At 44.5% G+C, this 27,958-nt stretch overlaps 1 protein-coding gene across 4 annotated transcripts in view; it reads left to right on the top strand.

Annotated features, from left to right (window-relative positions):
• LOC140428420 (collagen alpha-1(XIV) chain-like) overlaps positions 1-27,958 on the top strand; it is a 295,003-nt gene that overhangs the window by 246,263 nt on the left and 20,782 nt on the right. For all 4 annotated transcript variants that reach the window (XM_072514848.1, XM_072514846.1, XM_072514847.1 and 1 more), the window contains exons 32-41: positions 267-409; positions 705-814; positions 6,206-6,364; positions 6,456-6,533; positions 11,747-11,833; positions 15,933-15,986; positions 16,311-16,406; positions 16,566-16,619; positions 24,680-24,733; positions 27,119-27,172. In XM_072514848.1, the coding sequence (XP_072370949.1) occupies positions 267-409; positions 705-814; positions 6,206-6,364; positions 6,456-6,533; positions 11,747-11,833; positions 15,933-15,986; positions 16,311-16,406; positions 16,566-16,619; positions 24,680-24,733; positions 27,119-27,172 (889 nt within the window). The remainder of the gene's footprint in view (positions 1-266; positions 410-704; positions 815-6,205; positions 6,365-6,455; positions 6,534-11,746; positions 11,834-15,932; positions 15,987-16,310; positions 16,407-16,565; positions 16,620-24,679; positions 24,734-27,118; positions 27,173-27,958) is intronic.

The raw sequence follows: 27,958 nt of genomic DNA, 5'->3' as shown, positions 1-27,958 counted from the left end.
ATGCCTGGCCTTTGTAACTGCCCCCTTTTATTGAAATGATGAGCTCATTGTGGTGTACAACGACAAGCCTAACCTAATGATTCAGTATTCTGGAATATGGGTTTTCAGCAAGGCATTGTTGGGAAATGGGCTTGGCAAACTTTAATCAGGCAACTCCCTGACCCCTTCGCCCCATTCATCAGTTGAAGTAAAACTGGCAAGAAATAAAATTTCAAGAATATATATTTTTGAGTTTTTATTTTGAATTTATCTATTTTTTAATATAGGAATATCCACCCCACGGGACTACCTCCAGAGTACACAATTACATTGTTCTTTCGACTCCTACCCAATACTCCAAAGGAACCATTTGCAATTTGGCAGATTGTGGATGAAGATTATCAGCCTCTTGTTGGAGTGGTGCTTAACTGTAAGGCTTTTGAACTCAAATTAGATCAAATGGGTGTTTTTTTTTTTAAACAATTGCACTTCCAGCAGAGAACCATGATAATATAAGGGATTCTTGGAAACGTGAATTGGATTAATCCAGAAAAGAGTAGCATTGCCTGAATTTGCAATACACCCTTCCAATGGATAGCGTTCTAGAGCTGGGAGTACAATTTTGTAAAATTAACCTCCCAAAGATATTGGCGGATATCAATTAATGCTCACTTTATGTTAAAATTAGCATAATTCTAATTGATGTTGTTCCATTCAATATACAGATAACCAACAAACTGTGAACTACTTTAATCTGGATGTTAAGAGTCAATTTCAGGGAGTTTCTTTTAACCAAGCTGAAGTCAAAAAGATTTTCTTTGGAAGTTTCCACAAGGTACATGTGTTATTTTTAGAGCCTGATTGGAACTCAGTAGTGCAATAACTTATGTTTTCTGATTTTTGTATATGTACCGAAGTACATTGTCGGTGTTTTAATTATATACACATTTTTACAGTGCTTTCCAAGCAGTTATATCATCATGTAGCAGAGGCAGTCAATTCAAGGATTAAAACTAGAAGTCAAGATAGGAATGTTGGGAACATTATGGAACAAACATTTCACATTTTAGCATTTCTTTCAATGTTTAGGGAGAGGCTGTTAACCCAACTCAAATAGTGAATTACAGATAATTGGACAGAGAAAGCTCTCAAAATTGTGTTTGCTGTTCATTCATGAATCTTACATCGTTGGTTACTCACCGACAATGAAAGTGATGTAGGGAATAAGGGGAAAAATGTTTGTTCCAAAAGGATCATACTTTGGATACAAAGTGGATCAACATAAATATGAACCCAGGTAAAGAAGATGGAGAATGTGCTTTGGAAAGGTATAATACAAAATGAGGTCAGGATAATGTTGCATAAAGGGCTGGCATAGAATGGGTGAGGAGGTCATGTGGCTAGGTGAGCAGCATCCCTGCCTCTGAGCCGGAAGTTCCAGGTTCGAGTCCCACCCCAGGACAGTGTCCAAAATTGCCCTTAGTGTTGGGTGGGGTTACTGGGTTATGGGGATAGGGTGGAGCTGTGCGGTTGGGTAGGGTGCTCTTTCCAAGAGCCGGTGCAGACTCGATGGGCCGAATGGCTTCCTTCTGCACTGTAAATTCTATGAATCTGTGAGGATTTGATGGCATTCACAATGCGGTCAAACAGGTTGAGTGTGTCAACCTGCATATCCTTCCAACACATCAATGGCTGCCAGTAAGAGCAGGATAGACCCCTGGTCAGCCATGCTTGTTTTGGAGCGGCGCATTTCAAGCTAGAAGCCTCTGTGACAGACTAGCGACCTTTTCCAGGAATAACTAGCAATGGAAAAAGATAAAATTCTGCCTTAGTGCACCACTAGGTGTGGGAAGAGAATTGGAATAGAATGGGTTAGCATAGGACTGGGTATAGTCCCTCCCATATTGTGAAGTAAAGGGACACATGACCTGAGCCTACAAGGCAGTCTTGTACTGGACCGAGATGTGTGTAGAGGCAAACATGGAGAGAGCTTCTAACTTGGACCTTATACCGTGCATATGTATATAGTTACAAGTAGTTAAGAAAATCTTACTGTTAAACTATACAAGACGCAGAACCTCTGCATGAGACCTACAGAACTGCAGACAACATAGTACAACATGGTGGCAATGACTCCGATTGGAAAAACCCAGAGCCTCGCAGGGACTGGAAAACAAATGGAAAATTCTGAAGATTGAAACAGAAGGATTCTGACTTGACGAGTAGCATCTGAAGTGAATACGCAGAAGGAGAACACCAGAGAAAAGCTCCAAAGTAGAATTAGAAGCAGAAGACAGAAGTAAACCTCCACACTGAAGCGGAAAACTCTACTCAATCCTGTGGAATCCAGTTTCAATGCCCAGAGAGTGCCGAGGTGGATGACCTAGCAAGGCTGAGCTGAAAAAAACTTTAGTTCTTAGCCGGAACGAGTTTAAAAAAGCTTTTAAGTCAGCAGCAGCCAGAATTGTTGTTTTAAAAGTACCATAAACAGTGCCGAATTCTGAGTCGGCATCTTAACAATCGGTCGCTAAAAGATTGGGAACTAATGGTTTCATGACCTGAAAATACTTAAACACTGTGGGGAAGACTCAAAATAGCCGAGCCAAGGAGTCACGACTGAAAAATTTAAAATTCAGAAATCAAAACTATCATTGCCACCCAAACTTCCCCAGCAGCATTTAAAGCTGTACACATTCTTAATTTTAAATAACCATGGATTAACCAGATCAGTTTGGACTCATCCAAGGCCCAGACCAGTCACAAAACTGGGGATTTTGCAAAAAAAATTCCTTCAGGTCTAGACAAAAAAACAAAAGCTGGACAGGTTAACAGGATGCATTATCCAGTAGGTCCAATAGCCAACAATACAATAGGAATCAATAAATCCTCCAGCAAAATTTGACTAGACTTCAACATAATTTGATGCATATTTTTATCTGAGCAGTAACAAGGCCCTTGAAAGAGCAACGTTTAACAAATGTGTCCAACAGCTAGGAGAACCTATTGACTCCTTCATTAATGAGTTGTACAGAATGATTGAAGGCTGTGACAACGGCGACCTGAAATTAGAGCTCATCAGGGACACAATAGCTGTTGGAGTGGTGAATGATGCCTCTCTGTATTGCTTCAAGCATTGAAAGATTTGACCCTTGGAAAGGCCATTCAGATTATCAGGCAATCCAAAATCTGTTTACAGCACAGATATATCTTAAGGAGCGAAAGCAAGTCATGGTACAGAGCCATCCCGACTGTCTAGCTAGTAAAACAGCAGAAGAACATGGACACACAAGGCCAATGGGAGAGGAGCATTGGTCAGCAGTGTGGAGCCACGCAGCCCCACAGATGTGATCAATGGCTGATAGTCTCAACACAGCGTTTTCATTGCAACCACATTGGACATTTCAAGCAGCTTTGTCAGGCTAACACAACTAGATACACATGTTACCCCAAGACAATTCACAAGGGCAAGGTACCACACCAAGAGGAAAAACAAACATGCTTCTTGGGAGAGGCCATACATCAGGGATTTCATTCTGGAATACAGACATCTAAGTTAATGGTCATCTCACCACAATATAGCTGAACAGTCTTATTTCAGGAACACCTGGCCAAATGGCGCTGGCCAGTGTATTCCGCATCCAGAGAACTGTCTGTCACAGGGATAAGATATGCCGTGATCGAAAGAGAAACTCTCACAGTCAAATAGGCGTGCAAGAAGAATGGACCATAAACCATTGGTCTCGCTGCTAGATGAAAAAAAGAGCTGACAAAGATGCCCCCCCCAGAAGCCAGAGGTTCTGGTTCACATACAAGACGGTACACATTCAGGGTGAAAAAAACAAACCAACGGCAGACACACTTTCCGGGCCATAGCTGACCTTCCAATGAAACATGATGTCAATCTGATGGAGGAGCTCAAATCATACTCCCAATTGGTGGGGAGACACCTCCCAGCTACCAATCTCCAAAAGATCCACCTGGAACAAATGCGAGATGAGGAGTGTGTCCACATCCACACTTATTGTCAACAGGGGTGGCCACAGCAGAGGCAGAATGGTAGACCAGAAGCACTCTACCGTTATCACTGATCTACTGGTATACAACGAGTAGCTGGTCATTCCAACCTCACTATGACCAGACATCCTCCAAAAAATACGCCACTTTAAAATCTTTTTTCAAGCAATGGTTTCCATCAGCTGTTTCCACCTCCAGGTTTTTCAACTATCCTTCCAAACAAAGCTTCCTCGCCACTGGTTGTTACACAATTATTTCAACTAACATCTCACAAACTGTAGTAAGATATCTCAAACCTTAGAACTACTTTAGCTATCTGACTGGCTTCCAGCTCTGTCTTTCTTCACTGAGCAATACACTGTTCTTGTTGTTATGGGCCAGGGTGTAGAGAACCCCAAAGTCTATCATGGAGTTTACCTGGCCCACAACTTTTAATAGATTGTGGTATGGGGAGCACACGGCCCACTTGTGGTACAGCAGAAATGGAAAAGTATTTTTTTAAGCAAAACAATGTTTATTCTATGAATTCAAGTTAACCGTTTCAAAACAAACAGTGAACATCTTAGCAACCATTATTTCAAATACAACCCCCAAAGAATACAACACTAAGTAATCCTTAATAACTTCCCAAACAACATCCAGAAGAATTAAAACACCTTTTACCAGAAGCACATAAGGTTAAAGTCACTACTGTTATTAGTTTTCAATCAATAGGATCGATTTACAGTCTTTAGATTACAGAGAGAGACTCTAATACACCTTCTGGCTGTGACTGCAGCTATCCAGCTCTGAAAACGAAACTCAAACACACCCTGGAGCAAACAGCCTAAAACGAAAGTAAAAAGCAGACAGACAGCCTAGCTCCACCCACTCTCTGACATCACTGCAGTAATAAACACCCATTTCTTAAAGGTACTCTCACTACAGATACTTATATACACACCCATTTATAAACACCCATTTCTTAAAGGTACTCTCACATGACATTGTTCCAGTTCCTCTTTGTTCTGTTAACTTCAGACTTCTTGGAAACTTCTCATTTCTCGAGTTTCCTTAATTAACTGTTCTTTAATTTTTTGGCACTAACCTTCTTTGTTCTTTACTCCATGGTCTGGCTTTCCTTCTAACAGAGCTGAGAGGGATGTTCCCTCTCCAGCTGTGAAGCTTCTATTCGCTTGGCTTCTAGTCAAAGACTGAATTCAAAAGCTCTTTTCCCTAAAGGTCCCGCTGTTTTCTAAACAACATCTCGTTCCTCCTCCAAGCATTTATTTACTTTTCATGCCATAAACCTCTCTAAGCACAAAGAAGCACGGTTTGAACTAATACAAACCACCACACATGCAAACATCTTTGTCTAACATGAATCTAACTAGAGTTTTACTCTTCTTACACAGAACCTCTAAATTAAACCCATTAAATCTATACCTTATTTCTAATATTTAACAATACAAATATAGATCACTTAGAACCCCTGTTTTCCTGGCACTAGAAATTAGGAAAATGTAAGGTGACAAGACAAAGAAAGGGAAATAAAAGTGAGAATATAAACAAACTAATTCTTGGCAACAGGACACATCACAGGCAAGGAATCTGGGAGTGTTGGCGGATCGTTTAGTGTTACTATAGGAGTGAGGAAAACTAACTGCACCCTGGAATGTATCAGTGAAGGGAGAGAGACTAAATTGCAGGAGGTGATAATGAGTCATACAAGGCACTGGAATGGTTACACTTTCAATACTGGCCACTACAGTAGGAATATCCAAGCATTGAATACAGGGCAGTGTGCATCAACCAAACTGATTTGGTCTGTGGAGAGCTGGGAGATCTATACTGTTTAATTCATAGAAGAGAAGGCGAAGCGGAGATAATCATAATTCTTGAGGGATAGATCCATTTAATCCTTATAAAATGTTCATGATTGCCACACACCCTAGGATCAAGGACACGGGCAGACACTGAGAAGAAGGAAGGTGCAGCAGAGACAAATCGTCTGAAAACTTGAGATTAAGTATTTGAGAAATTGAAGGACTGAAAAATATTGGAACTGGCCAGATTAACCACAGAGTTGTTTTCAGTCTTGCCCTTCCCTTTTCAACAAGTTACTTGGCTGCAAACATTGCAAGATAGTTCTTAATGAACCTCCATTATATCATGAATAGAATATTAATTTTAAATAATACCAATCCAAAACTGGTTTTGCCTATCTCTTTAGGTCCATTTAGCAGTGAGTAGGACAAACGTCAAGCTTTATATTGACTGCCAGAAGATTGGAGAGAAGTTCATTAATGTTGCTGGGAAAATCTCCACCGAAGGATTTGAGATGCTGGGGAAACTAGTAAAAACCAGGGGAGCCAGCAATGGTTCAGTCCCAGTAAGTGATTAAGCATCAAACCGTTTCATTTCTTTCCTTGGTGGGTTTTATTTTGTTTATAATTTTAATTCTGTTTAATTGTTTCTTTTAGTTTCAGTTACAGGCTTTTGCCATAGTTTGCAATACTTCCTGGGCTGACATGGACATCTGCTGCGATCTACCAGCATTGGTGAGTTTAGTGTCAAATTAATAAACTGAGCCTTAAAGGTAAGCCATGCATGCTAGCATACAAATACTTTACATGTTACACAGGGAAACAAGGCAATCAATTGCCAGCACCAAAATCTCACGAAAAGAAAATGACTGGTTGCGTGTTGGTTGAGGAAGAATTGCTCTTTTTCTTCGATGATCACTCGCTCACGAGAATGATTGTCGACCTAAGAAACTCCGTGTTACTGGTCATGGGTTCTGTGTGTTCTTGCATGGCTGATGAGCCTGATCCTAGAGCCACACCTTTGACCACACACTTGGCAGATGTTTCCGGGAGTTGGAATCAGTCCTCGGACTCTAGATCACTGGTATTCATTTCTTGGGCTCCTTTTTCGGCCTCCTCTTGCCGTCGGATGTCCTCGAAGAATTGTGTCCCTTCAATCATGAGGTTCCTCCAAGTAGGTCTCTTCTGAGCAAGGGTCTCCCAGGTGGTGATGTCTATGTTACATTTCTTGAGTTAAGCCTTCAGGGTGTCTTTGAAGTGTTTCCTTTGTCCTCCTCTTGTTTGGAAGGGGCCTCACGGATGGCCAAGCTAGCGATTGGGGCCACCGATCCACGGGCTCGCGAGATCTCGGGGTGTCTATATTTTCGGGGCCGGTCCGCGGTTTGAATCCGTCATGTCACGCGGGGTGGTCGCCGAACGCTGCCACTGTGCACCTGCGCGGACTCCTGACCGGAAGTGCAGGGCCCGTATCGGCAGCCAGAGCTGCGAGGAGTACTCCGGGGCCCTGCTAGCCCCCTTCAGGTAAGAGAATCACTCTGGACTTTCTTCAGGAAAGTCTAGAGTGAAACGGCGGCGTTTTGATGCTGGAGTGGGGACATCGCCCCATTATTGGAGAATCCCGCCCCGGATCTGGGGCGGATTGGTAAACGGCTTGAGTTTTCTTGAAATTGAGGCTGAGACCAATTTTTTGTTATGCTTCCGTGAAGGTGTCAGCATGGCCTGGAGATTCTCCTCTGATGTCATCACATACTAAAGTTCCATGAACAATGTCAGTGTCATTTTGTTCTAGGATTTCACCCTATTGACGTTGAAGGCTTTCCGTCCATCCTGTAGACAATGTCGACTCGACTGAGAAGCTTGTTGTTGACAAGTGAAGGAGGGTGGTGGTGAAGAAAATGGTGGGGGCAATGGCACATCCCTTCCAGTCTTGGCCTCAAAGGTTTCTTATTTCCATCAGTGAGGACTGTCACTGACATCTTGTCATGGAGGAGTCAAAGGATGTTAATGAATTTCTCTGGACAGCCAACCTGCTATAGGGTGTTCCATAGCACTTCCTGATTGGCTGAGCCAAAAGCCTTGGTCAGATGGATGAAGGCCATGTAGAGTGATTGATGTTGCTCCTGGCATTTCTCTTGAAGTTGCTGAGCAGTGAAAATCATGTCGCTTGTTCCACGGTTAGCTTGGAAGCCACTCTGGTTTCCGGAAGGATTTCTTCAGAGACTGGGAGAAAGCGGCCAGAAGATTCAGGCGATGATCTTCCCGGCAATGGAGAGTTGGGAGATTCCTCAGTAGTTCTCATAGTCTTCTTTTCCTCCTCTCTTGAAGGTAGTGGTGATGATGGCATCCCTGAGGTCGGCAGGAACGTCTTGTCCTTCCCAGATTTTCAGCAACAGCTGATGGAGATGATGGGTGATCTCTTCCCCTCCAAGTTTTCAAATCTCCGCTGGGATCCTGGTGACAGTCCAATATCATCTTTGATGGAGAGTTTGGGGAATTCCTCAAACGCAACCTCACCTATGTTTGCATCACAGTTAAGGAGTTCTTTGAAGTGTTCTCTCCATTGAAGCCGATGTTTTCACTGTCTGTCAAGTGGGCTCCATCCTTACTCCTTGCTGGTTTAAGGGTATTGGGTCCATATGCTGCCTCGGTGGCACTGAAGAAGCCCCGGATGTCATGCTTGTCAGAGCGGAGTTGCAGCTCCTTAGCTTTCTCAGTCCACCATTGATTCGTTTTTTTTTTAGTTTTTCCAATTAAGGGGACATACAGCGTGGCATATCCACCTACCCTGCACATCTTTGGATTGCGGGGGTGAGACCCATGCAGACACTGGAGAATGTGCAAACTACACACGGACAGTGACCCGGGGCCGGGATCGAACCTGGGACCTTGGCGCCATGGGGCAACAGTGCTAACCACTGTGCCACCGTGCCGCCCCACCCTTGATTCTTGATTTCTCTAGTTCTTCTTTGTACCTCTCTCTTGGCTAATTGATCAGCTCTCCTCTTTGGTTTTCTGGCTATGTAGTTTGGCCAGGCATGGAGAGCATTCCTCTTCTTGTCGATGAGGTCTCGGATGGTGTGGCCATTCTCGTTGAATCAGTCTTGGTGTTTCCTGGTCTTGTGGCCGATGGTTTCTTCACAGCTTGAGGTGCCTGTTGTCTTGAGCACTTTCCAACTTTCCTCCACTCCATTAGAATGGACACTTTGAAGACGTTGGAGAACACATTGTTAGATGTTTACTCTAATGCTTGGCTCTTGAAGCCAATCAACGCTGATCTTTTTTCTGAGCTGTTTCTTCATCTTACGCTTCTGCTGATGGAGTTTGATGGACACAGAGGAATGAATGAGCTGGTGTTCTGCACTGGTCGTCGTTTGGTGACCAGGGCATCCGTTTGGTCTTGGGATCGGACAATGATGAAGTTGCTTTGATCATGAATGTTTCCAGGAGATCTTGAACTTGTCGTTTTGGTGGGACAGTGTGTTTGTGATGACAGGCTGGTGTTCTGCACATTTGGCGAGCAGGAAAAGCTCGTTGGAGTTGCAATTCCTAAATTCCTCCTTTCCGATGGTTCCTTTGCAGATTTGGGAATCCTTTCCAACCCTGTCGTTGAAGTCCCCAAGGAGGATGTTCATATCTTCCTTAGGAATGTTGGAGAATATGCTGCGAGGTTCTCTATCAGCAGAATCCTCTGTTTCGCTGGCGGCGTGCGTGATTCCCGATGGCATGGGATGGCCACAATGGGAAACTCCATTGACTGATGCCAGAATGGAGGATCCCGCTGAAGACGGGGGTACGCCGCACCGGAAAACGGGGCTGGTGGAACAGCTAATCCTGTCCTTGGTGTCCAGGGTAGTTTAGAAGCCTTCTTTAGTCTCATCATTGGCGTCAAGGGTTGGGGCATTCATGGCCTTTGCCTACTGGTTCTTGGCAAGTTGTAGAAAGAGGGTCATGAGGTGCTTGTTGATCCCAACAGGAAGCTCCGAGAGTCGGTTGACAAATTTGTTCTTGATGTCGAAACCAATTCCATGCATACTGAGCTGATGCTCGGATTTTCCCTCTCCAGAAGAAGGTGTTACCACCGCCATCTTCCCTCAGCTGTCCTTCGCCTGCTGTATGAGTCTCTTGCTGGGCAGTGACGCCACTGTTGAATTGCCTGAGTTCACGACAACAAAGGCAGTTCTCCGTTCCGGTCGATTGTTTTGCTCATTATCCTGAGGGTTCGTACACTCCAAGTTCCGAAATTCAGTTTAACTTTGCGTTCCTGACCGCAGGTAGATGAGCTGCTGGATGGGGTTTTCCAGCCAGGTTGGGGATGGAACAGACTATATTTAGGGTACCTTTTCTAGCCCCTTCCCCATGCAGGGTGAGCAGAGTGGATCCTGAAGAGGGCTGCTCAGTGATGAAGAAAGTTGCCAAAACGCTCTCCTGTTCCTGTTCCAAGAGTGAGACGACTGAATCAAACCCCACTGCCGACATGGCGGTCGGAAGCTAGAGACTTCCAAACCTCACTGTCCTGTGTCTGTCACCTCTCGTCGATTGCCATAGGGCTTGTCTGTGCTGGTTACCTCGAGATAGACGGCTGGTGCGGGACATCTTTTAACGTGGGTGAGCTGTTGCACATCAGCAAACACTGTCCTTGAGAGAGGTTAGGTCAAGTTCCAGTGGCAAGGGAACCTCAATGACTGGGGATCTTCATACAACTGCAACTTTCATCCGCCGTATCATGTGGATATCTTCTAACTCATCCGCCGTTGAGGGCTTGCTTTAGATTGCACTTCGTCTGATTCCGCCCCTTCGACCATACCATCATGGGTGACCCTGCCAGGAGCCTAGTACCCCAGATAGCATTGCTCTCGGGATCAACGGAACATTCAAGCCTCTCGACCGCAGCATGATGGAATCCAAGGTAAGGGGAAGAATTGTTCATTTGACTTTGGAAAAGCTGCCTGCTTTTGAAGACTGCTATGGAATCTTTTGTGTGCATTAGAAAAAGGCCCCTGTTTAATCCCTGATCTGAAAGATAATACCCCCAATAATGTAGCATTCTTTCAGTACTACACTAAAGTATCAGCCTGAATGATGTGCTCTTGTTGACCCCATTACTGTCTGACCAATGCAACATTGCTTGGACTGAGTTAAATTTTGACAGATACAGTTGGCCTAGGTCGATAAGACACAATTAGAAAATAGCTATGCGAAGTCACAAATTTTTATAATTGATGCACCATTTAACTTAGCTCCCCTTTTCAACCTAAACAGATAAATAATATTCATAATAAGTTAGTTGAAACATTTTAACATTTTTTCGAATTTCACTGAAGAGAAAACAAATGACCCTTAATTTAAGCTTGGGTCTACTGTCATGGAAATAAAGTTGGCATGGTAACATAAACCGCTAATAAATGAAAATAAACAACATAGCCACACTGCTCTGACATGGTACCCACAACTTTAGCATTATTAGCTACATATACTAACCAACTGAGCTAATCAGGCAAAGCTGAGGTTAGTGCATCCATTCTTACTGGAGGTCAGTTGATAATAAGGACAAAAATGTACCATAGTTCAATGTATTATTCTACCATTTTCTACAAAAGCACAAAGTGCCTCTTGTGTTCAGTAAAAATAGGCTTAGATCAATCACAGTTTATTCATGGCTATGCTGCGAGAGATTTGCAGGTGAGAAAATGCTAGTAATGTTCAGGCAGCAATTCAATGTGACACTGGCTTCTGATTGCTCTACGTCTGCAATTAAAGTGACGTTTAGAGTATGATGTGCATGTGTTAAGTCTAAGCCATATAAATTAAATTCAATGGAGAAGATTAATAGCAACTCCATTGCTGGATCATTCCCAATACTGTGATTGTTTTCTATTTTGTGATCTGCCTCTCTCTGTTTTAAATAAACTCTAGAAATTGTAGTAATTGAAGTATTTTCCTGGTTTTAGAGAGATGAACTGGCGTGTCCTCCTCGTGTCCAAGCTTGCACCTGTTCATCAGCTGTGCAAGGACGACCAGGACCTTTAGGACCACCAGTGAGTAGATCGTCTTTCATCACAGCTCAGTATGATCATATTGTTATTGTCAACATAGGCATAGGAAATGTTGCAATGGAGAGCAACTGAGGGCACAAAATCTGACCAATATAATTAAGCAACATAATGGAGAAAATAATTAGCACTGTTGAAAAATGAGCAGTTATGGTAACACGGCCTTAAACTGCAAATTGCAGACCTGAGATGCAGGATGTTCACTGTATGGACTGTTCAGGAACCGTTTAACTACTTCATGCTCTCTGTAGAAATTCCAAAAAAAATCTATTGAGATCTTCCAAAGTACAAGGGATCCAAATTCAATAACTCCTAATAACAGGAAAAAAGTGATAGGAGAAGTGAAATTAGAAGAGAATGGCTGAAAGGCTATCCTAAGTTCACCCATCGGACACAGTGGAACAGGTCCAGTGAGCTGCCGGGTCATTGCAACAAAGCATTTCCTCTTCAAGTTTTCTCCAGGGAGAAGCAAACTGGGGTGGTGGTGGGGGCATGGGATGAAGATTACCAGTGAGAGTGAACTATTTGTGGGACCTTGACATACACTCCAAACTATTCAACTAAATGGGAACAAAATCCCATAGCGAGCCGAGAAACACATGGCTATTCAACACGACACGCGTTATATTCGGGGCCTCAGTGAGGAATGCATGGCTAAGGCTGCACATTGCTCCGTTTTGTACACTGGGGAGCTCCGCTTGTCGGAACTCTCCAGTGTAGCAAGAGATTGGGACGCCATTTTTAAATGGCATCCCAATCTCCAGGGCCCCCAACACAATCCCCAAACTCCCCACAGACCGAACATGCTATGGGAGGGTCCCTGTCCCCCTCGCACCCTCCCCAACACCTATATAGGGCATCCCAGCCTGTTTGCACATGTGCACAAAATGCCAGCTTGGCAGTGCCAACCTGACAGTGCCCATGCCAGCTGGCAGTGCCAGGATGGCACCCAGGTGGCACTACCAGAGCACCAGGCTATCACTTCCAGGGTGCCCAGGTGGCACCAGCCGTGCCAGGGCACCACCCTGCCCAAAGAACATGCAGCTGGGGGCCTCCAATCCCTGGGAGACCCCACAAGTGCCATTCCATCTGTATTGAATGGTGCTCACCCAAGGTCTCCGAGGCAACAGGGATGAATCCCAAAGCCTCAGGTACCTTGGGAATCTGCATATTAGAGTGAGACTAGCTGCCTTGCTCTAATATGTAGATTTTCCCAAAAGTGATCCCGTCCACAATAGAGCGGCACGGTGGCACAGTGGTTAGCACTACTGCCTCACAGTGCCAGGGACTCAGGGTTCAATTCTGGCCTCGGGTGACTGTGTGGAGTTTGCACGTTCGGCCTGTGTCTGTGTGGGTTTCCCCGGGTGTTCCGGTTTCCTCCCACAGTCCAATCATGTGCGGGTTAGGTGGATTGACCATGTTAAATTGCCCCTTAGTGTCCAGGGATGTGTCAGTTGGGTTAAGGGGTTATTCGGATCAGGCAAATAAGTGGGCTTGGGTGGAGTGCTCTTTCAGTGGCTCAGTGCAGACTCGATGGGGCAAATTACCTCCTTCTGCACTGTAGAGATTCTATGAATGGGCAGGATTTACATTGCAACATCTTGCGAGATCGTGTTGGATCTTGTGAGGGGTTGTGAGCTTGGTAGATCCCGGGAATGGGGTCTCCCGGCTTTTTCCGTCCACTCTGCACTGCGCTGAGCTACTTTTCAAGCACAGCGTGGTCATTGAATCGTGCCCATAGACTAATCTGATGAAGGTGAGATAGAACAACAAGTCACCATTTGAGGAATTAAAGAAGCTTCTCCTGGTGTTGTGGCCAACCTTTCTACCTCAGACTACACAATCAATTTAGGCTGTCTCGTCATTCATTCATTTGGTTGAGCTTCCTTTACACAAATTGATTCCTGTGTTTGCATGCATAACAACAGTGACTGCATTATAAAAATAAACTATTGGTTACAAAGTGCTTTGAGTTGTCTTGAGGATAGATTATGACATACAATGTATCCATGACCATGGTAAATTATTGGTCCTCTTTCTTCTTGACCTGTCTGCAGTCTTTGTCATGGTTGACCATGCCACCCAGCTCCAATGGCTTGCGTCTTGTATAGCTGGGTGGGACTGCGTTTACCTGATTCCATTCCTCTGTACAGAAAATGCTGAAAATACTCAGCAGGCCAGGCCTGGTAGATTCTGCGGAGAGAGAAACAGAGTTAGTATTCCAGGGTGTTGATCTTTCACAATCCAGCTGATGTGTGGCCATACATAGTGTATCAGGCAGGTCAATGCTCAGTATTCTGGCAGCAGTCATGTCTTCATTCTGCAAAGGCCTGTTGTGCCGACTGTATGTGAGTTACTGCAAAGAACTAGAGGGTGGTTACTGCCAATGGTGGCTATCTGCTGACTATCTTGCTCATGATTCTGGTGCACAAATATGGGCAGCACGCATATAACAAAAGCCATGTAGCCACATGAAATAACATTGAGCAGATCATTAGGGTGGATAGACAATGCTTCTATCGCCTGGATTTTATAGCAGTATTCAGTGGAGTGCTTGTCATGATTTGTTGTGGTCTGCTACATCCTAAACAACTTTCTCATCATGAGGGCACAGCTCTACTGCAAGATGGCAAGCAGCTTTTAAATTAGAAGAGATCTTAGATGTGGGGGACATGGGTTGTGAGAAGGAGGATTAGGAATGGGCACACCATAATCTTAAATAGCTGCTGTTGGTTAGAGATTCAGGCATGGCACTATACTGATGGAGAAAACCATCAACTCCATGGGATAACGACTTGCAGGCTCCTGCTTCTGGTCATACATCACCTTGTCCTGCAAGAGAGATGGATGTGTGGCAATGAGTCGGGTGAAATCTGTTTGGGTGATGTTGCTGTTGAATAATTGGTAGTGTGTTTAGGCTGTGAGATGTGCGTGCAAGAGTAACAGCGCTGACTGTGAAAGGGTGAGACAAAGCTATGAATGATAGGTATGAATCATGATTGATTGGGATTGTTGATAGATGAGTGAATGGGTGTGGCAAATTGAAAGGAGTATGTAGTTAGTGGCTCAGTTGTAAGGATATGGCATTTGACAATGAATTCACTGATTATGACTACTCGTGTGCTCATGTGAGGCAACTAACCTTCTTGTAGCATTGCTTGCACATCTCCAAGAATCACACTGCTTGGATTGACTGTGGCAGTTATCTGCTCACATTGCTTTATTTTCCGAGAGGGCTTTCTGTCAGGCACCCCATTCCCCAACCTCCTCCTGTTCACCTCCCGCAAAAAGTTCCCAGTCTGTTTCTGAGAAGCTAGAAGCTTTCTGACCTGCTGCACCATAATTTAGCGTTCTCCCTGCTCAGAATACTTTCCCCAGTTACTTCCAGCACTGCAGCTCCCCTTTAGAAAATGTAGGCTGGCTTTAAGTGGTGCCAGCATCACACAAACTTGGAGCCCCCTGCTGAGGTGTGCACTCACTCAACAGAGCATATAAGATTGGGTTTTAAGCTGCAATCATTTAAATAAACAGCAAATCAAAGTTGAGTGCTGCTTGCATGGAAAGGGAGGGCATGGGTCAGTGCAATGCTCGGTGCTCAGAATTTTTTTAACAGCTATTGAAGTTCCATATAATTGTCATATAAAATGCAGAATAAATTGGCTGATGCGATATTTTGTCTGACGCCTAACCATCAGTTATTTACTTTTCGGCCACATGGGAGAATTGTGTGAAAATGTTTACCGTGTTTATCTAAAATTCTTCTTAAAAGAAAGAAAAACTTGGCCTTTTGTGACCTTGACGTCACACTGCATTTGACAGGCAATGGAGGGAGTGCTTTTGAAGTATACTCAAGGAGGCAAGTGCTAGAATAATAAGGCTGTATTATTGAGAACAAGATTAACTTGAGAACATGTGAACCATAGATCTGTCATTAGACCCATTCTTCATTAAGACGATCAAAGTTTTGTTCAAATTCCTGTGAAGAGTTGGATAGTACTTATTCATTCTTTAAAAAAACAGATGCATTAAAAGATTTACCATGAATTAGATCTCTTAATTCTGCACTTTCTAACCAATTATTCAGGGACCTCCTGGTTTAAGAGGTGCCCAGGGTGAGCGTGGGGAACCTGGACCTCAGGTAAGTGTATAATTATGTCATACAATGATGTTCCATTTGATGCAAAACTGAGTTTCAATAGTATACACCCAGGAGATATAGTGGCTCAGTAGATAGTGCTGCTGCCTCTGAACCAGAAACTCTGGGTTCAAGACCTGCTTCAGGACTTGTTAGCTACAAAAGGTATTCATGTTGTGGTTCAAACGTATTGATAATCAGCTTGATAATACTGATCTACTATCGCCGAAGGATAAAAAAAATTAAATGTAGAAACAAAATAATGGTTGAACAAGCACTGAATCAATTTTCAGAAATTTATTCAGTTCTAGCACATTTGTTTTACAGGGTCAAGAAGGTCCAGTTGGTAAGGCAGGGCCTAGGGGATTAGAAGGCCAACCTGGACCTCCAGGAGCAAGTGGACCCAGTCTACGAGGACCTGCAGTATGTATACATTATTTATGAATTCAGAATATGAATAAAAATGCTAAAAAGCACAACCCCTCACTTGTTGTCAGTGCTTAAAGGATAAAATATGATTAACACGTGGAGTAAAATTTGAAATATTTTACCAATATCCTTACTTTTCCTTCCTTTAAATAGGGTCCCCCTGGTGAAAAAGGACAGAAAGGTGACCCTGGACAACGGAGTAATCAGGTAAAGATTCAACCAGAAGTATACTTGCTGTTTTTTCAATGCATTATTTACAGACTTACCATTCTAAGGCTCAGAACAATATTGACCTTCAGATTTTGAAGAAATTGATTCTCCACAAAAGAAAGTTTTAAAATAATTAAATCTATTAGGTGCTTAAAAAAAAAATCAATTTAGCATCTTATGAAGAGAAAGATGTTTTGAAGATCGAGATTGGGGAGAGTTAGATGATAAAGTGACTGAGAGCCTCCTTATCCAATGCAACTGTGCTACTGCACTCGTCCACCCCACTTTAGAAATTTAACAGAGAGACAATTCTGTTCTGATGTAGTTCGCTTTACAAATCTCAGTATAGATTCTTGATAACTGAATTTTAAGCATTTTCTTATGAGCTAAATAGTAATTTTCCTTCTCCCTTTGTCTCATTTTCCAAATAACTCTTACAGAAAATTTTATTTACCCATCACCTGCCCTCACTGCACTTCCCAGCCTCAAAACGCACTGCTTTCAAACTCTTGATCCACTTTTTAAAATTCTCTCCATGGAATATTTGCCTTTATCGCAAGAAAATTCAAGTACAGGAGCATTGAGGTCTTGCTTCAATTGTGTAGAAGCTTGGTTAGATCACACCTGGAGTACTGTGGGCAGTTTTGGTCCCCTTACCTTAAAAAGAACATTATTTGCCATCGAGTGAGTGCAACGAAGGTTCACCAGATTTGTTCCGAGGATGATCGGGCTGTATTATGATGAGAAATTGGGCAAACTGTCTACAGAGTTTCAAAGAATGAGAGGTGACCTCACTAAAACCCACAAAATACTGAAAGGAACAGACAGGGGAGATGCAGGTAAGATGTTTCCCTTGATTAGGGAGTCTGGAACCTGGGGCACAATTTCAAAATAAGGGGGTAGCCACTTAGGACCGAGATGAGGAGAAATGCCTTTACACAGAGGATTGTGAATCTTTTGAATTCTCTAACTCAGAGAGCTGTGGAAGCTCAGTCATTGTGTATGTTTACAGTAGGGATTGATAGATGTCTTCTTAACAATAATGTGACGGGTAAAGGATAGTGGGGTAAAAGACATTGAAGTGTTTGATTAGCCATCATCGTACTGAATGACGGGACTGGCTCGATGGGCTGAATGGTCTACTCCTGTTGTTATGTCTCACACCAGCTTAGCTTTGTAACCTCCCCAGCCCAATGTCCCAAGTGCACCCTGTGGTCCTCGAGCTACAGAATCCTTCTTAGCCCACCCCTTCTTACTGGCATCTGGGGGCTTGTGCCAAATTGGGAGAGCTGTCGCACAGACTGGTCAGGCAACAGCCTGACATAATCATACCTTCAGAATCATACTTTACAGACAATGTCGCAGACACCACAATCATCATTCCTGGGTATGTCCTGTCCCATCAGCAGGACAGACCCAGCAGAGGTGGTGGCACAGTGGTATACATCCATGAGGGACTTGCCCTGGGAGTCCTCAGCATTGACTCCGGACCCCATGAAATCTCATGGCATCTGGTCAAACATGGGCAAGTAAACCTCCTGCTGATTACCACACACCAATATTCCAATTTCTGCCAGAAGTCCTGAGTGGATGGTCCATCTTGAACTTCTCTGAAGGCCCTAGTCCCCAGAAGCACAAATGCTAGTCTTCAACCAATTTGATTCACTCCACTTGATATCAAGAAATGGATGAAGGCACTAAATACTGCAAAGGCTATGGGCCCTGACAATATTCTGGTAATAGTACTGCAGACTTGTGCTCCAGAACTTGCCTCACTCCTAGCCAAGCTGTTCCAGTATAGCGGCATCTGGACAAATCCAACCTGGCCAAATAGCACCCCATCAGTCTACTCTTGATCATCAACAAAATGATGTAAGGGGTCATCACCAGTGCAGTCAAATGACACTTTCTTAACAATAACTTGCTCACTGACACTCAGTTTGGGTTCGGCCAAGGCCATTCAGCTCCTGACCTCATTACAGCCTTGTTTCAAATATGGGCAAAAGAACTGAACTCTAGAGGTGAGGTGAGAGTGACTGCCCTTGATATCAAGGCAGCATTTGATCGAGTATGGTATCAAGGAGCCCGAGAAAAACTGCAGTCATTTGGAAACAAGTGGAAAACTCTCCAATGGTTGGAGTCATAACTTACGCAAAGGAAGATGGTTGTGGTTTTTGAAGGTCAGTCATCTTAACTTCAGGAAATGATTGCAGGAGTTCCTCAGAGAAGTGTCCTAGGCCCAACCATCTTCAACTGCTTCATCACTGACCTTCCTTCCAATATAAGGTCAGAAGTGGGGATGTTCACTGCTGACTGCACAATGCTCACCATCATTCATGACTCCTCAGATACTGAAGCAGTCCATGTCCAAATGCGACAAGACACACACAATTTCCAGGAGTGGGCTGACAAATGGCAAGTAACATTTGCGCCATAAAAGTGCCAGGCAATAACCATCTCCAACCAGAAATAATCTAACCATCGCCCCTTGACTTTCAGTGACATTACTATCACTGAATCCCCCAAGATCAATATCCTGGGATTATCATTGACCGGAAGCTCAACTGGAGAAGCCATATAAATACTGTGGGTACCAGAACTGATCAAAGGCGAGTAATTCTGTGGTAAGTAACTCACCTTCTGACTTGCCAAAGCCTGTCCACCACCTGTAAGGCATAAGTCAGGATGTGATGGAATACTCCTCACTTGCCTGGATGAGTACAGCCCCAACAACACTCAAGGAGCTTGACACCATCCAGGACAAAACAGTCCACTTTATTGGCATCCCTTCCACAAACATTCACTCCCTCCACCATCGACACACAGAAGCAGCAGTGTGTACCATCAACAAAATGCACTGCAGGATCTTTCCAAAGGCTCCTTAGACAGCACCTTCCAAACCCACAGCCACTACTATCTAGAATGACAAGGGGTGCAGATGCATGGGAGCACCACCACCTGGAAGTTGTCTTCCAAACCACTCACCATCCTCATTTGGAACTATATCACCGTTCCTTCACTGTCGCTGGGTAAAAATCCTGGAACTCCCTCCCGAACCGCACTGGGGATGTACCTACAACACATGGACTATAGCGGAACAAGAAGGCAGCTCAACAGCACCTACCCAAGGGCAATTATGGATGAGCAATGAATGTTGGCCGAGCCAGCGAAGCCCACATCCTGTGAATTAATTTTATAAAAAACTCTATTGTGTTCTTTCAGCCATTTAGCTGCTATCCTCTGAAGTTCCTCCAATAAATCATACTTTCTGTTAACTTGTCTAATTCTTTTACTCTTCCTCGACCTACTTCTCTCCTACATGCAGCACTTTGGAACATTTTACACCATTACATCATCAGTGTTAGAATTCTAGTTGATATTATAACTGGACGGGAATATCCTAGAATGGAACCCGAGCTCAAAGGATCATGAGTGGGATTCTCTGTCAGCTGACGCCGGAATCTGGAAACACAATTGGGCGGAGAATCAGTTTTGACGCTGAAATCGTGGCAGGTGCTGGTTGCACGCCAAATCGCAATTCTCCAGTGCTTTGACAGCGGCGCCAATGTGTTCCAGTAAACAGCATTGGCATACCATTAGCAGGCCTGACCCGGTACTCTCTGGGGCCTCCGCGATGCTCCGCCTCCACTGGGGCGAATTCCCGACGAGGAGGTTCACTTGTGCTTTTAAAATTCGTGAAACAAGCGCTGTGGCTGCTGAGGGAGAGGGGTATGGTAAGTGCCCAACATCGCCATAGCTTGTTAACAGTCATGCCACTGGTGGGGGGCGGGTTATTTCAGGGCCGGGGGGTGGGGGAGTAGCTGGGGGTGGCCAGCAGGTGGGCTGTGGGGTCGGGGTGGATGGGCACAGATCACTGCCTGCAAGACAGCCATGCAGCTGCGCACATCGCTGACTGCCCACTGTAAACTTAGGGCCACAGGTTGTATGGGTGTCCCCCGGGCCAGCCCCCCAGGTGCCCTCTGGCCCAGGGCGACCCATCAGCGCTCCAGTGCAACCAGTTCCATCTTGTTGGCTGGGATGAGTGTGTGTGGGGTGTGTAATATATATATGCGGCTGCAGCTTGTCAGCCTCCCGAGTGTCAATCATGGACCCGGCTAATCCAGCAGAGTTCCTCATTGGAATTGATTGTGTTCCACATGGTGTTGGTGCTAGTCCCTCTATGGTCGCTGAATCGGTCCAGGTGCCATGCCAGTTTTGCTGCCACGGAAGTCCACAAATCCTGCCCTGGCGTCAACACTTAGTCTCAGGAACAGAGAATTCCGGCACATAAAGTAACATTTTTTTTAGAAAATGTGGAGGAACAGTCGTAGTGCCGCTAATTAGTTTTAACAACAAGAAAAAAACCTTTATTGAACATGAAAAGGTTGATTATGATACAATACTCCTTTAATCCACTCTCAGCTTCACAAATATACACATGAAAGGGAGATAAGGGGCTGGATTCACCGTTTTTGAGACTATGTCCCCACACCATCGTAAAAACTGTGACCTTTCACGACAGAAACACTGGCATGAAAGGGCCACATGTTCATAGACCTGCAAGGGGCTAGCAGTGAACCGTCGGGAAACTCGCAGCTTTTGCTGTAGATACAGGCCGTCGCACCTCCGGATCAGAGGCCGCTCTTGCGCACAGCGGCAGCCTCCAGGGGCTGTGCTCCATGGCGGACTCAGACCGCAGAGTTGGACCTTCCCAATAGTGCCCTCGATCAGCTGCGTGCCCGACCCGGACCGCCTGCCCAAAATTAGCCCGTGCCGTATAAGGACCCCCCCTGCCCTCCGATCGGCCCGCCCCCGACCATGGCGGCCGCGGACTGAGTCCACAGCCTCCACGCTAGCATCCCGACCAGCAGGACCATGTTAGATCCACGCCATCAGGAATTCGGCCGGTCAGGGGCGAAGAATGGTGGAGCGCGATATGCGGGGATACGCGGCATACTCTCTGAGTACGCCGCTTTTCGGGTCCGGAGAATCGGGGAACTGGCCCCGGTCCCGATTCCATGTGGGGAAATGGATTTTCCGTCCCGGTGGCGGCCACGATTTCGCCATCGTGGTGTGGAGAATCCAGCACAAGGATCTTCTCTAATTCTGCAAAGACCAAACAAGACATAGATTTCCTTTATCTTAAGTCGGTTTATTCAGGGACATGCAAGAGAACTCGTACCTGGTCGAGATGGAGCACAAGTTCCCTGAAAAACTACAAAACACCAGTTTTATACCGATATGCAGATAGTGATACAATACATTTTCACCAGACATCAAGTTACACAGTAGCGCTCTGCGATCTCTACCCAATTATGTCTATCCGCTCATACAATACTAGATTATTCGTTACCTTCCAAGTGAGTACATGGGATTACAATACAAAAACACTTCTAAGGCATGTATACATACATAACACGTGACTACTTGTGATTTGTCCTGCCTGCTTTTCTTTTTTAACCCCATCACACAGATTTTAAGGTTTACATGGGTTACCAAATATATCTTAAGCTACAATGGTCTCGATTATACAAAGTCCCTTTAAACACACTGTGGTTGGACACATTGTGCTCTGGACCCAATTGAATGTCTGTGGATTTCTCCTCAGATTCCCCCCAGATCATCTTTCTATCATGATCCACCTTGCTTACTGAACTCTGACTTCCACACGAGTGACTTCAAATTCCGCTTTCAAAAAAGACACACTTTCAAATCTTATTTTACACAATAATGCTTTCCATCAGCGATTTGCATTATGAATCCAGTTCAGCTTTTCCAAACTATTAACAAAGAATTCAGTATCCAGGTTTACAACTCCCCTTTGGGATTTATTTGTCTTGACTGTTGTATAAACTGTTCCCAATTGTTTAACCATCGATTCCCAGACTCTTTTAAGGTGACACCAAACTTTTGATTTATCTCTGAAGTCTACTTTGCCACTTTGAATCTGGTTACTGCAGCTGTCTCTTTCACTCACAACAGTTTGTCTGCTTTTCCCTTGAATTCTCCTCTGAACAGTACCTTGTTCAACTTCTTGGTCTCTGTTCCCTTAACTTCAGTCTTCTTAAGACATTCTTTCTCTCCCAATACAATGGTTGTTTGCACTTTATCTGGTTCTTCTAGAAGTCTTCCTTTTGCAGCCTTCTTGTCCTGTCCAGCCTTTCTTCGGGCAGAGTTGAGAGATGTTCATTACCCGGTGTCATATCTCCAACTGCAAGCAACTTCAGCTAAAACAAAATTCAAAAAGCCTTTCGACCTTAAAAAAGGCCCGCGTTACTAAGGAACAAGTTTATGTTTCTGCCAACTTATTTATTTTTCACACCATCACCCTCACTAAGTGCAGGAGAAGTACATTTGGAACTGAAGCAACCCCAACAAATACCTTTGCCCAGCATGAATCTAACTATAGGTTTAGCCAACCTTACACAGAAACACTAAATTAAACCCTCTTAAAACGATATCTTATTTCTAATATTTACCGATACAAATACAAGTCCCTTAAATCTACCTTTATGTTCCTGACAGTCAGGGACTTTGTTGGACTACAGACTCCTATTTTACGTGGTTTACTGTGTGGTGTTGGTACTCCCAGAGTGCAGTCAGGGAGGGAATTCACGCATTTTCATCCATGTCCAACAAAGATATATTTCTAAGTCAGGATGGTGTATGACTTGAAAGGAACCTGCAAGTGATGGTGTTCCCATCTACCATCTTTCCTTGTCCTTTTAGATGGATTTGAGAGATGTCACAGCGCATCTTCTAGATAGTACATGCTGCTGCCACTATGTGGCAGTGATAGATGGAGTAAATATTTGGATGGGGTGCCAATCAAGCAGACTGCTTTGTCTTGCATGGTGTTGAGTTTCTTGAGTGTTGTTGGAGTCAAACTCATCCAAGTAAGTAGGAAGTATTCCATTATGTCCTTGACTTGTGCCTCAGAAATGATGAAAAGATTTTGAGGAGTCGGGAAGTTAGACACTCATCAGAGAATGCCCAGCCTTTGGCCTGCTTTTGTAGCCATGGTAACTACATGGTCCAGGTATGTTTCTGGTCAATGGTGACTCCCAGGATTTTGAGAATGGAGGATTCAATGATGATAATACCATTGAAGGGGATATCCCTGGCCCTTACAAAGCGTGAATGCTATCTGCCATTTATCAGCCAAAGCCTGACTGTTGTTCAAGTGTTTTCACACATGGGCACAGACAACTTCATTATCTGAAGAATTGTGAATGGAACTGAAGACTGTGCAAGCAATCCGGAATTCAGCACTTCTATCCATACTTGGACCAAGGCTGTAATGAGATCTGGAGCCGGGCAATACTGGCAGAACTAAACTGGACATTGGTTAGCCGGTTATTGGCAAGTTAATGACATGTCAATGACACTGCCAATCACATTGCTGATGATTCAGAGTAAACTGATAGTGTAGGTAGTAATTAGTTTGGATTTGTCCTGCTTTTGATGGACAGGACATACCTGAACAATTTTCTACTTTGTTAGGTTGATGCCGGCGCTGTAGCTGTACTGTAACAACTTGGCTACAAACTCAGTCAGCTCTGGAGCACAAGTTTTCGGGATCCTTGACTTTTGCAATATTTAGTGCTTTCCACCCTTTCTTGAGATCACCTGGAGTGAGTTGAATTGGCTGAGCACTGGCATCTGTGGTGGTGGTGGTGGTGGTGAGTCCTCAAAAGGAGATCAAGATAATAAACAAAAAACTGTGCACTGGGGTGAGTTGTGCCACTGGTTACATCTGATGCTAAAATGTTCCTTCTTTATGAAAGTTGAATCTGAATACTGCATGGACACAGGAATCGTTTTGGTTGTGACAAATTGGGTAATCCCCAACAGGCCCCTGGGTGGGATCACAGGTGAAAACTGATCAATTGTGTGGAATCAGCAGGAGGTTAGCATCCCAGGAGTTACACCCCAGCAAAGAGTTGCGAAGGAGAGAATTTTTGGGAGAGGAAAGATAAAATCGCAATAATTAGTTTGCTCATTGAACAATATGTAACTTTAAATGATTAAACCTAAATTGTTTTATTTCTCCATAGGGTCTTCCAGGTCCTCAGGGTCCTCCAGGGGCAGAAGGCCTTCAGGGACCAAAGGTAAATCAGAATTGTATAAGTGTAAGCAAACAGCAATGTGATGTAAATAGCTCCATGCCACTTACAGAAAGAGAAGAAATACAGGCACTTCACTGGCGCCTTTCGCAACCTCAGGATGTTCCAAAGCCTTTTACATCAAATGAAGTATTGTAATGTAGAAAACTTGGCACCCAATTTGTGTGCAGATCTCACAAGCAGCAGTGTGTTAGTGACCAGATTTAGGGCGAAAATCGGGCTCCGCAATGGGCCGATCTCAATTCACCAGGCGTCTAGGACTCAACGGCCGGGCCTGCGAAACTTCGCCAGGGCACCGTTTAGTACTGGTCTACACACGGACCAGGCGTAACGTCACCTCAGGGAGTCTCACAGGCCATTGGAGACCCCGGGTGGTGGGGGATACTGCAGGGCGGTACCCTGGCACTCCCAAAGGTGCCTGGGTGGCACTGCCAGTATGCCAGGCTGACAATGTCAGGGTGCCCGCCTGCCGGGTTGGTACTGCCAGGGGTTGGGCCCGGGGACCTTGCCAATTGGGGAGGGTTTCCCAGGTAAGGTTGGAATGTGAGGGGGGCGGGAGGCGGGGGGCGGGGGGGGGGGGTGGGGGACCAGAATGCAGGGAGGGGGGACTGAAAGTGGGGGGGGGGGAGAAATATCAGTGATGCCAATCTAAATGGCGACCTGAAGCTCAGCGAGCCAGCAGGAACTCTCTCTAAGTGCGGCCTCAGCGGGGAGAAACCCCTTCCCCCGAGGCCAAAACAAATGGAGAATACCCAATAATTAAGCATCCAAAGTCATTTGGTGCAGAGAGATTTCTTCTTATCTCAACTCTAAATGACCAATCCCTTATCCTGAGACTCTACTGCCTAGTTCTGGACTCTCTGACCAAGTGAAACATCCTCTCAGAAACTACTCCATTAAGCCCCCTCAGCATCTTATATTTTAAATGTTTCTAAACTCCAGAGAGTATAGGTCCATTCTGCTCAACCTCTCCACAGAGGAACAACCTGCTAATTCCAGGAATCCATGTGGTAAACCTCTGTTGCTTCACCTCTCAGACAAGTATAACCTTCCCTAGGCATGGAGACAAAAAACATAACTAGCACCTCTATTGAAAACCCTGCAAAATTGAGGCAAAACTTACTTACATTTAAGTTGCTGCATATGTACCAACTGCACAGTTTTATTTTAAAGTTAGGAGTTAAAAGTTGGGGTCGCCCGCAACAGAACAAGCACCAATATCTTCCTGGCGTAGTTAGCTAGTGCTGTTGGGGAGGATTTGATCTAACTTGGCTGGGGATTGGAGCCAGGATGGTGCACTGGAAAGGAGACCAAGGTGTGCAAAGCACTGAGGGAGACAGATAGCACTCTTATGCACTTGCATAAGAAGTGGTAATGTATTAGTGAGATCAGATTAAGAGGGAATGCAATATGACCCAAATTAGGTTTACTGTACATGTATGTAAACATAAGTAAGGTTGGTGAGCTGCAGCTACAGATAAGCACATGGGAATATGGGCATAACAGAAATCTGGCTCAAAAAAGTGCACGACTGGGCACTAAGCAATCTGAAATACAAGGGAAGAAATGAAAGAAGAAGAGGTGGGAATACTGAGTAAGGGAATACTGAGGATGTCATCGAGTGACCAAGGACCGAATCTATTTAGCTTGAGTTAAGGAACACTAGAGGTGATATTAGGTTGTTGGATGAATTCTGTTGGCCACCAATTAGTGGGGAAGAGGTAAAGGAGAAAATTTGCATGGAAATTGCAGAGAGGTCTAAAACTATAAAGTCGTGACAATGGTGAACTTTATACTATCGAGTGGGATAGTTGTGTAAAGTGCAGAAGGGGGACGAGTTTCTGGGGTGTTTTGGATAATTTTCTTGATCAGTATGTGGCTTGCCATTACCCAGTCTATGAGTAGAGCAGGGGATATAACTGTGGCCAGGCTGCATTCAGGTCCATGGTTTTTCATATGTGTTAAGTACTAGATACTGATTAGGAATGCTTTTCTCTCTGCAACCTTCCTGCTCATTCTACAAAAAGGCACAGGATGGAGCAAAGTCACAGTCTTTAATTGGGTAGCCCCAAGAAATGGGTTTATGACAAAATCAGAAAATACTGGACACTCCCAGCAGGCCTGACATCATCCGTGGAGGGAGAAGGGAGCTAACATTTCGAGTCTGGATGATTCTTTGCCAAAGCTTTGTCAAAACAGCTTTGACAAAGAGTCATTCAGACTTGAAACTTTCTCTCTACAGATGCTATCAGGCCTGCTGAGATTGTCCAGTGTTTTCTGTTTTTGTTTCAGATTCCAGCATCCGCAGTAATTTGCTTTTATTTTGATATTTCCCGTGATGTAGGTTATTAATTGATGCCAATATTTTAGGGTACAAGAGGACTGGAAGGTGCAATAGGACCCCCTGGACTTCCTGGACCAAGAGTAAGTTTTATTTATGAAGAATTTGATTTTAAAAATATATTTCACTAACTTTCTGAGGCAAAAATGTTCAGAAATCTTTTGACCCGTTACCTACAAAATGTAAGTATTTCATATCGCGTTGAATCATGTGAACCATTGAATTGGAGAATGACCAATTGTCCTTCCACTATTATGTTAGAATATAGCTCATTATTAATGTCTGTAACTTCTGACTAAGCTGTATCGCCTCATGGCCTTGCAGCAACCCATAAGTTGTCAGGAGGCCAAACTCTAGGATGTTGATGTTCAGGTATTCTGTGATGATAATTTGTTGAATGTCCAGAGGAGATGGGTAGATTATCTTTTGTTGGAGATGGTCACTGCTTGGTAGGTGGAGGCCTCCCTATACTCTCCATCCTGGTGTCCCTTGAACATGCCTGGACCTCTGATGCCCGGACCTGACGTCCTCCTGCATTTCTTCTGCTTTTCATTGCATGCTGTTACTGTCGGGGGCCAAAAGGGTAAGGTAAGGGTGGGTAAGAAGGGACCCGGAAACAGGGGAAGCACCAAGGCTGATGATTTCTCTCCCTGGCCCTGCTCAACAGCACATTCAGTGCTGGGCTACACACTACTATCATTTGGGCATGGTGGCACAGTGCTTAGCACTGCTGCTTTACAGCGTCAGGAACCTGGGTTCAATTCTGAGCTGGGGTGACTGTCTGTAGAGTGCTCTTTCAGAGGATCAGTGCGGACTCGATGGACCGAATGGACTCCTTCTGCACTATGGGAAAAAAATGACAAGCAGCA

Source organism: Scyliorhinus torazame, chromosome 8 (genome assembly GCF_047496885.1).
Source record: "Scyliorhinus torazame isolate Kashiwa2021f chromosome 8, sScyTor2.1, whole genome shotgun sequence".
In the NCBI taxonomy this organism is placed as follows: Eukaryota; Metazoa; Chordata; class Chondrichthyes; order Carcharhiniformes; family Scyliorhinidae; genus Scyliorhinus; species Scyliorhinus torazame.
This window is presented reverse-complemented; position numbering and strand designations above follow the sequence as displayed.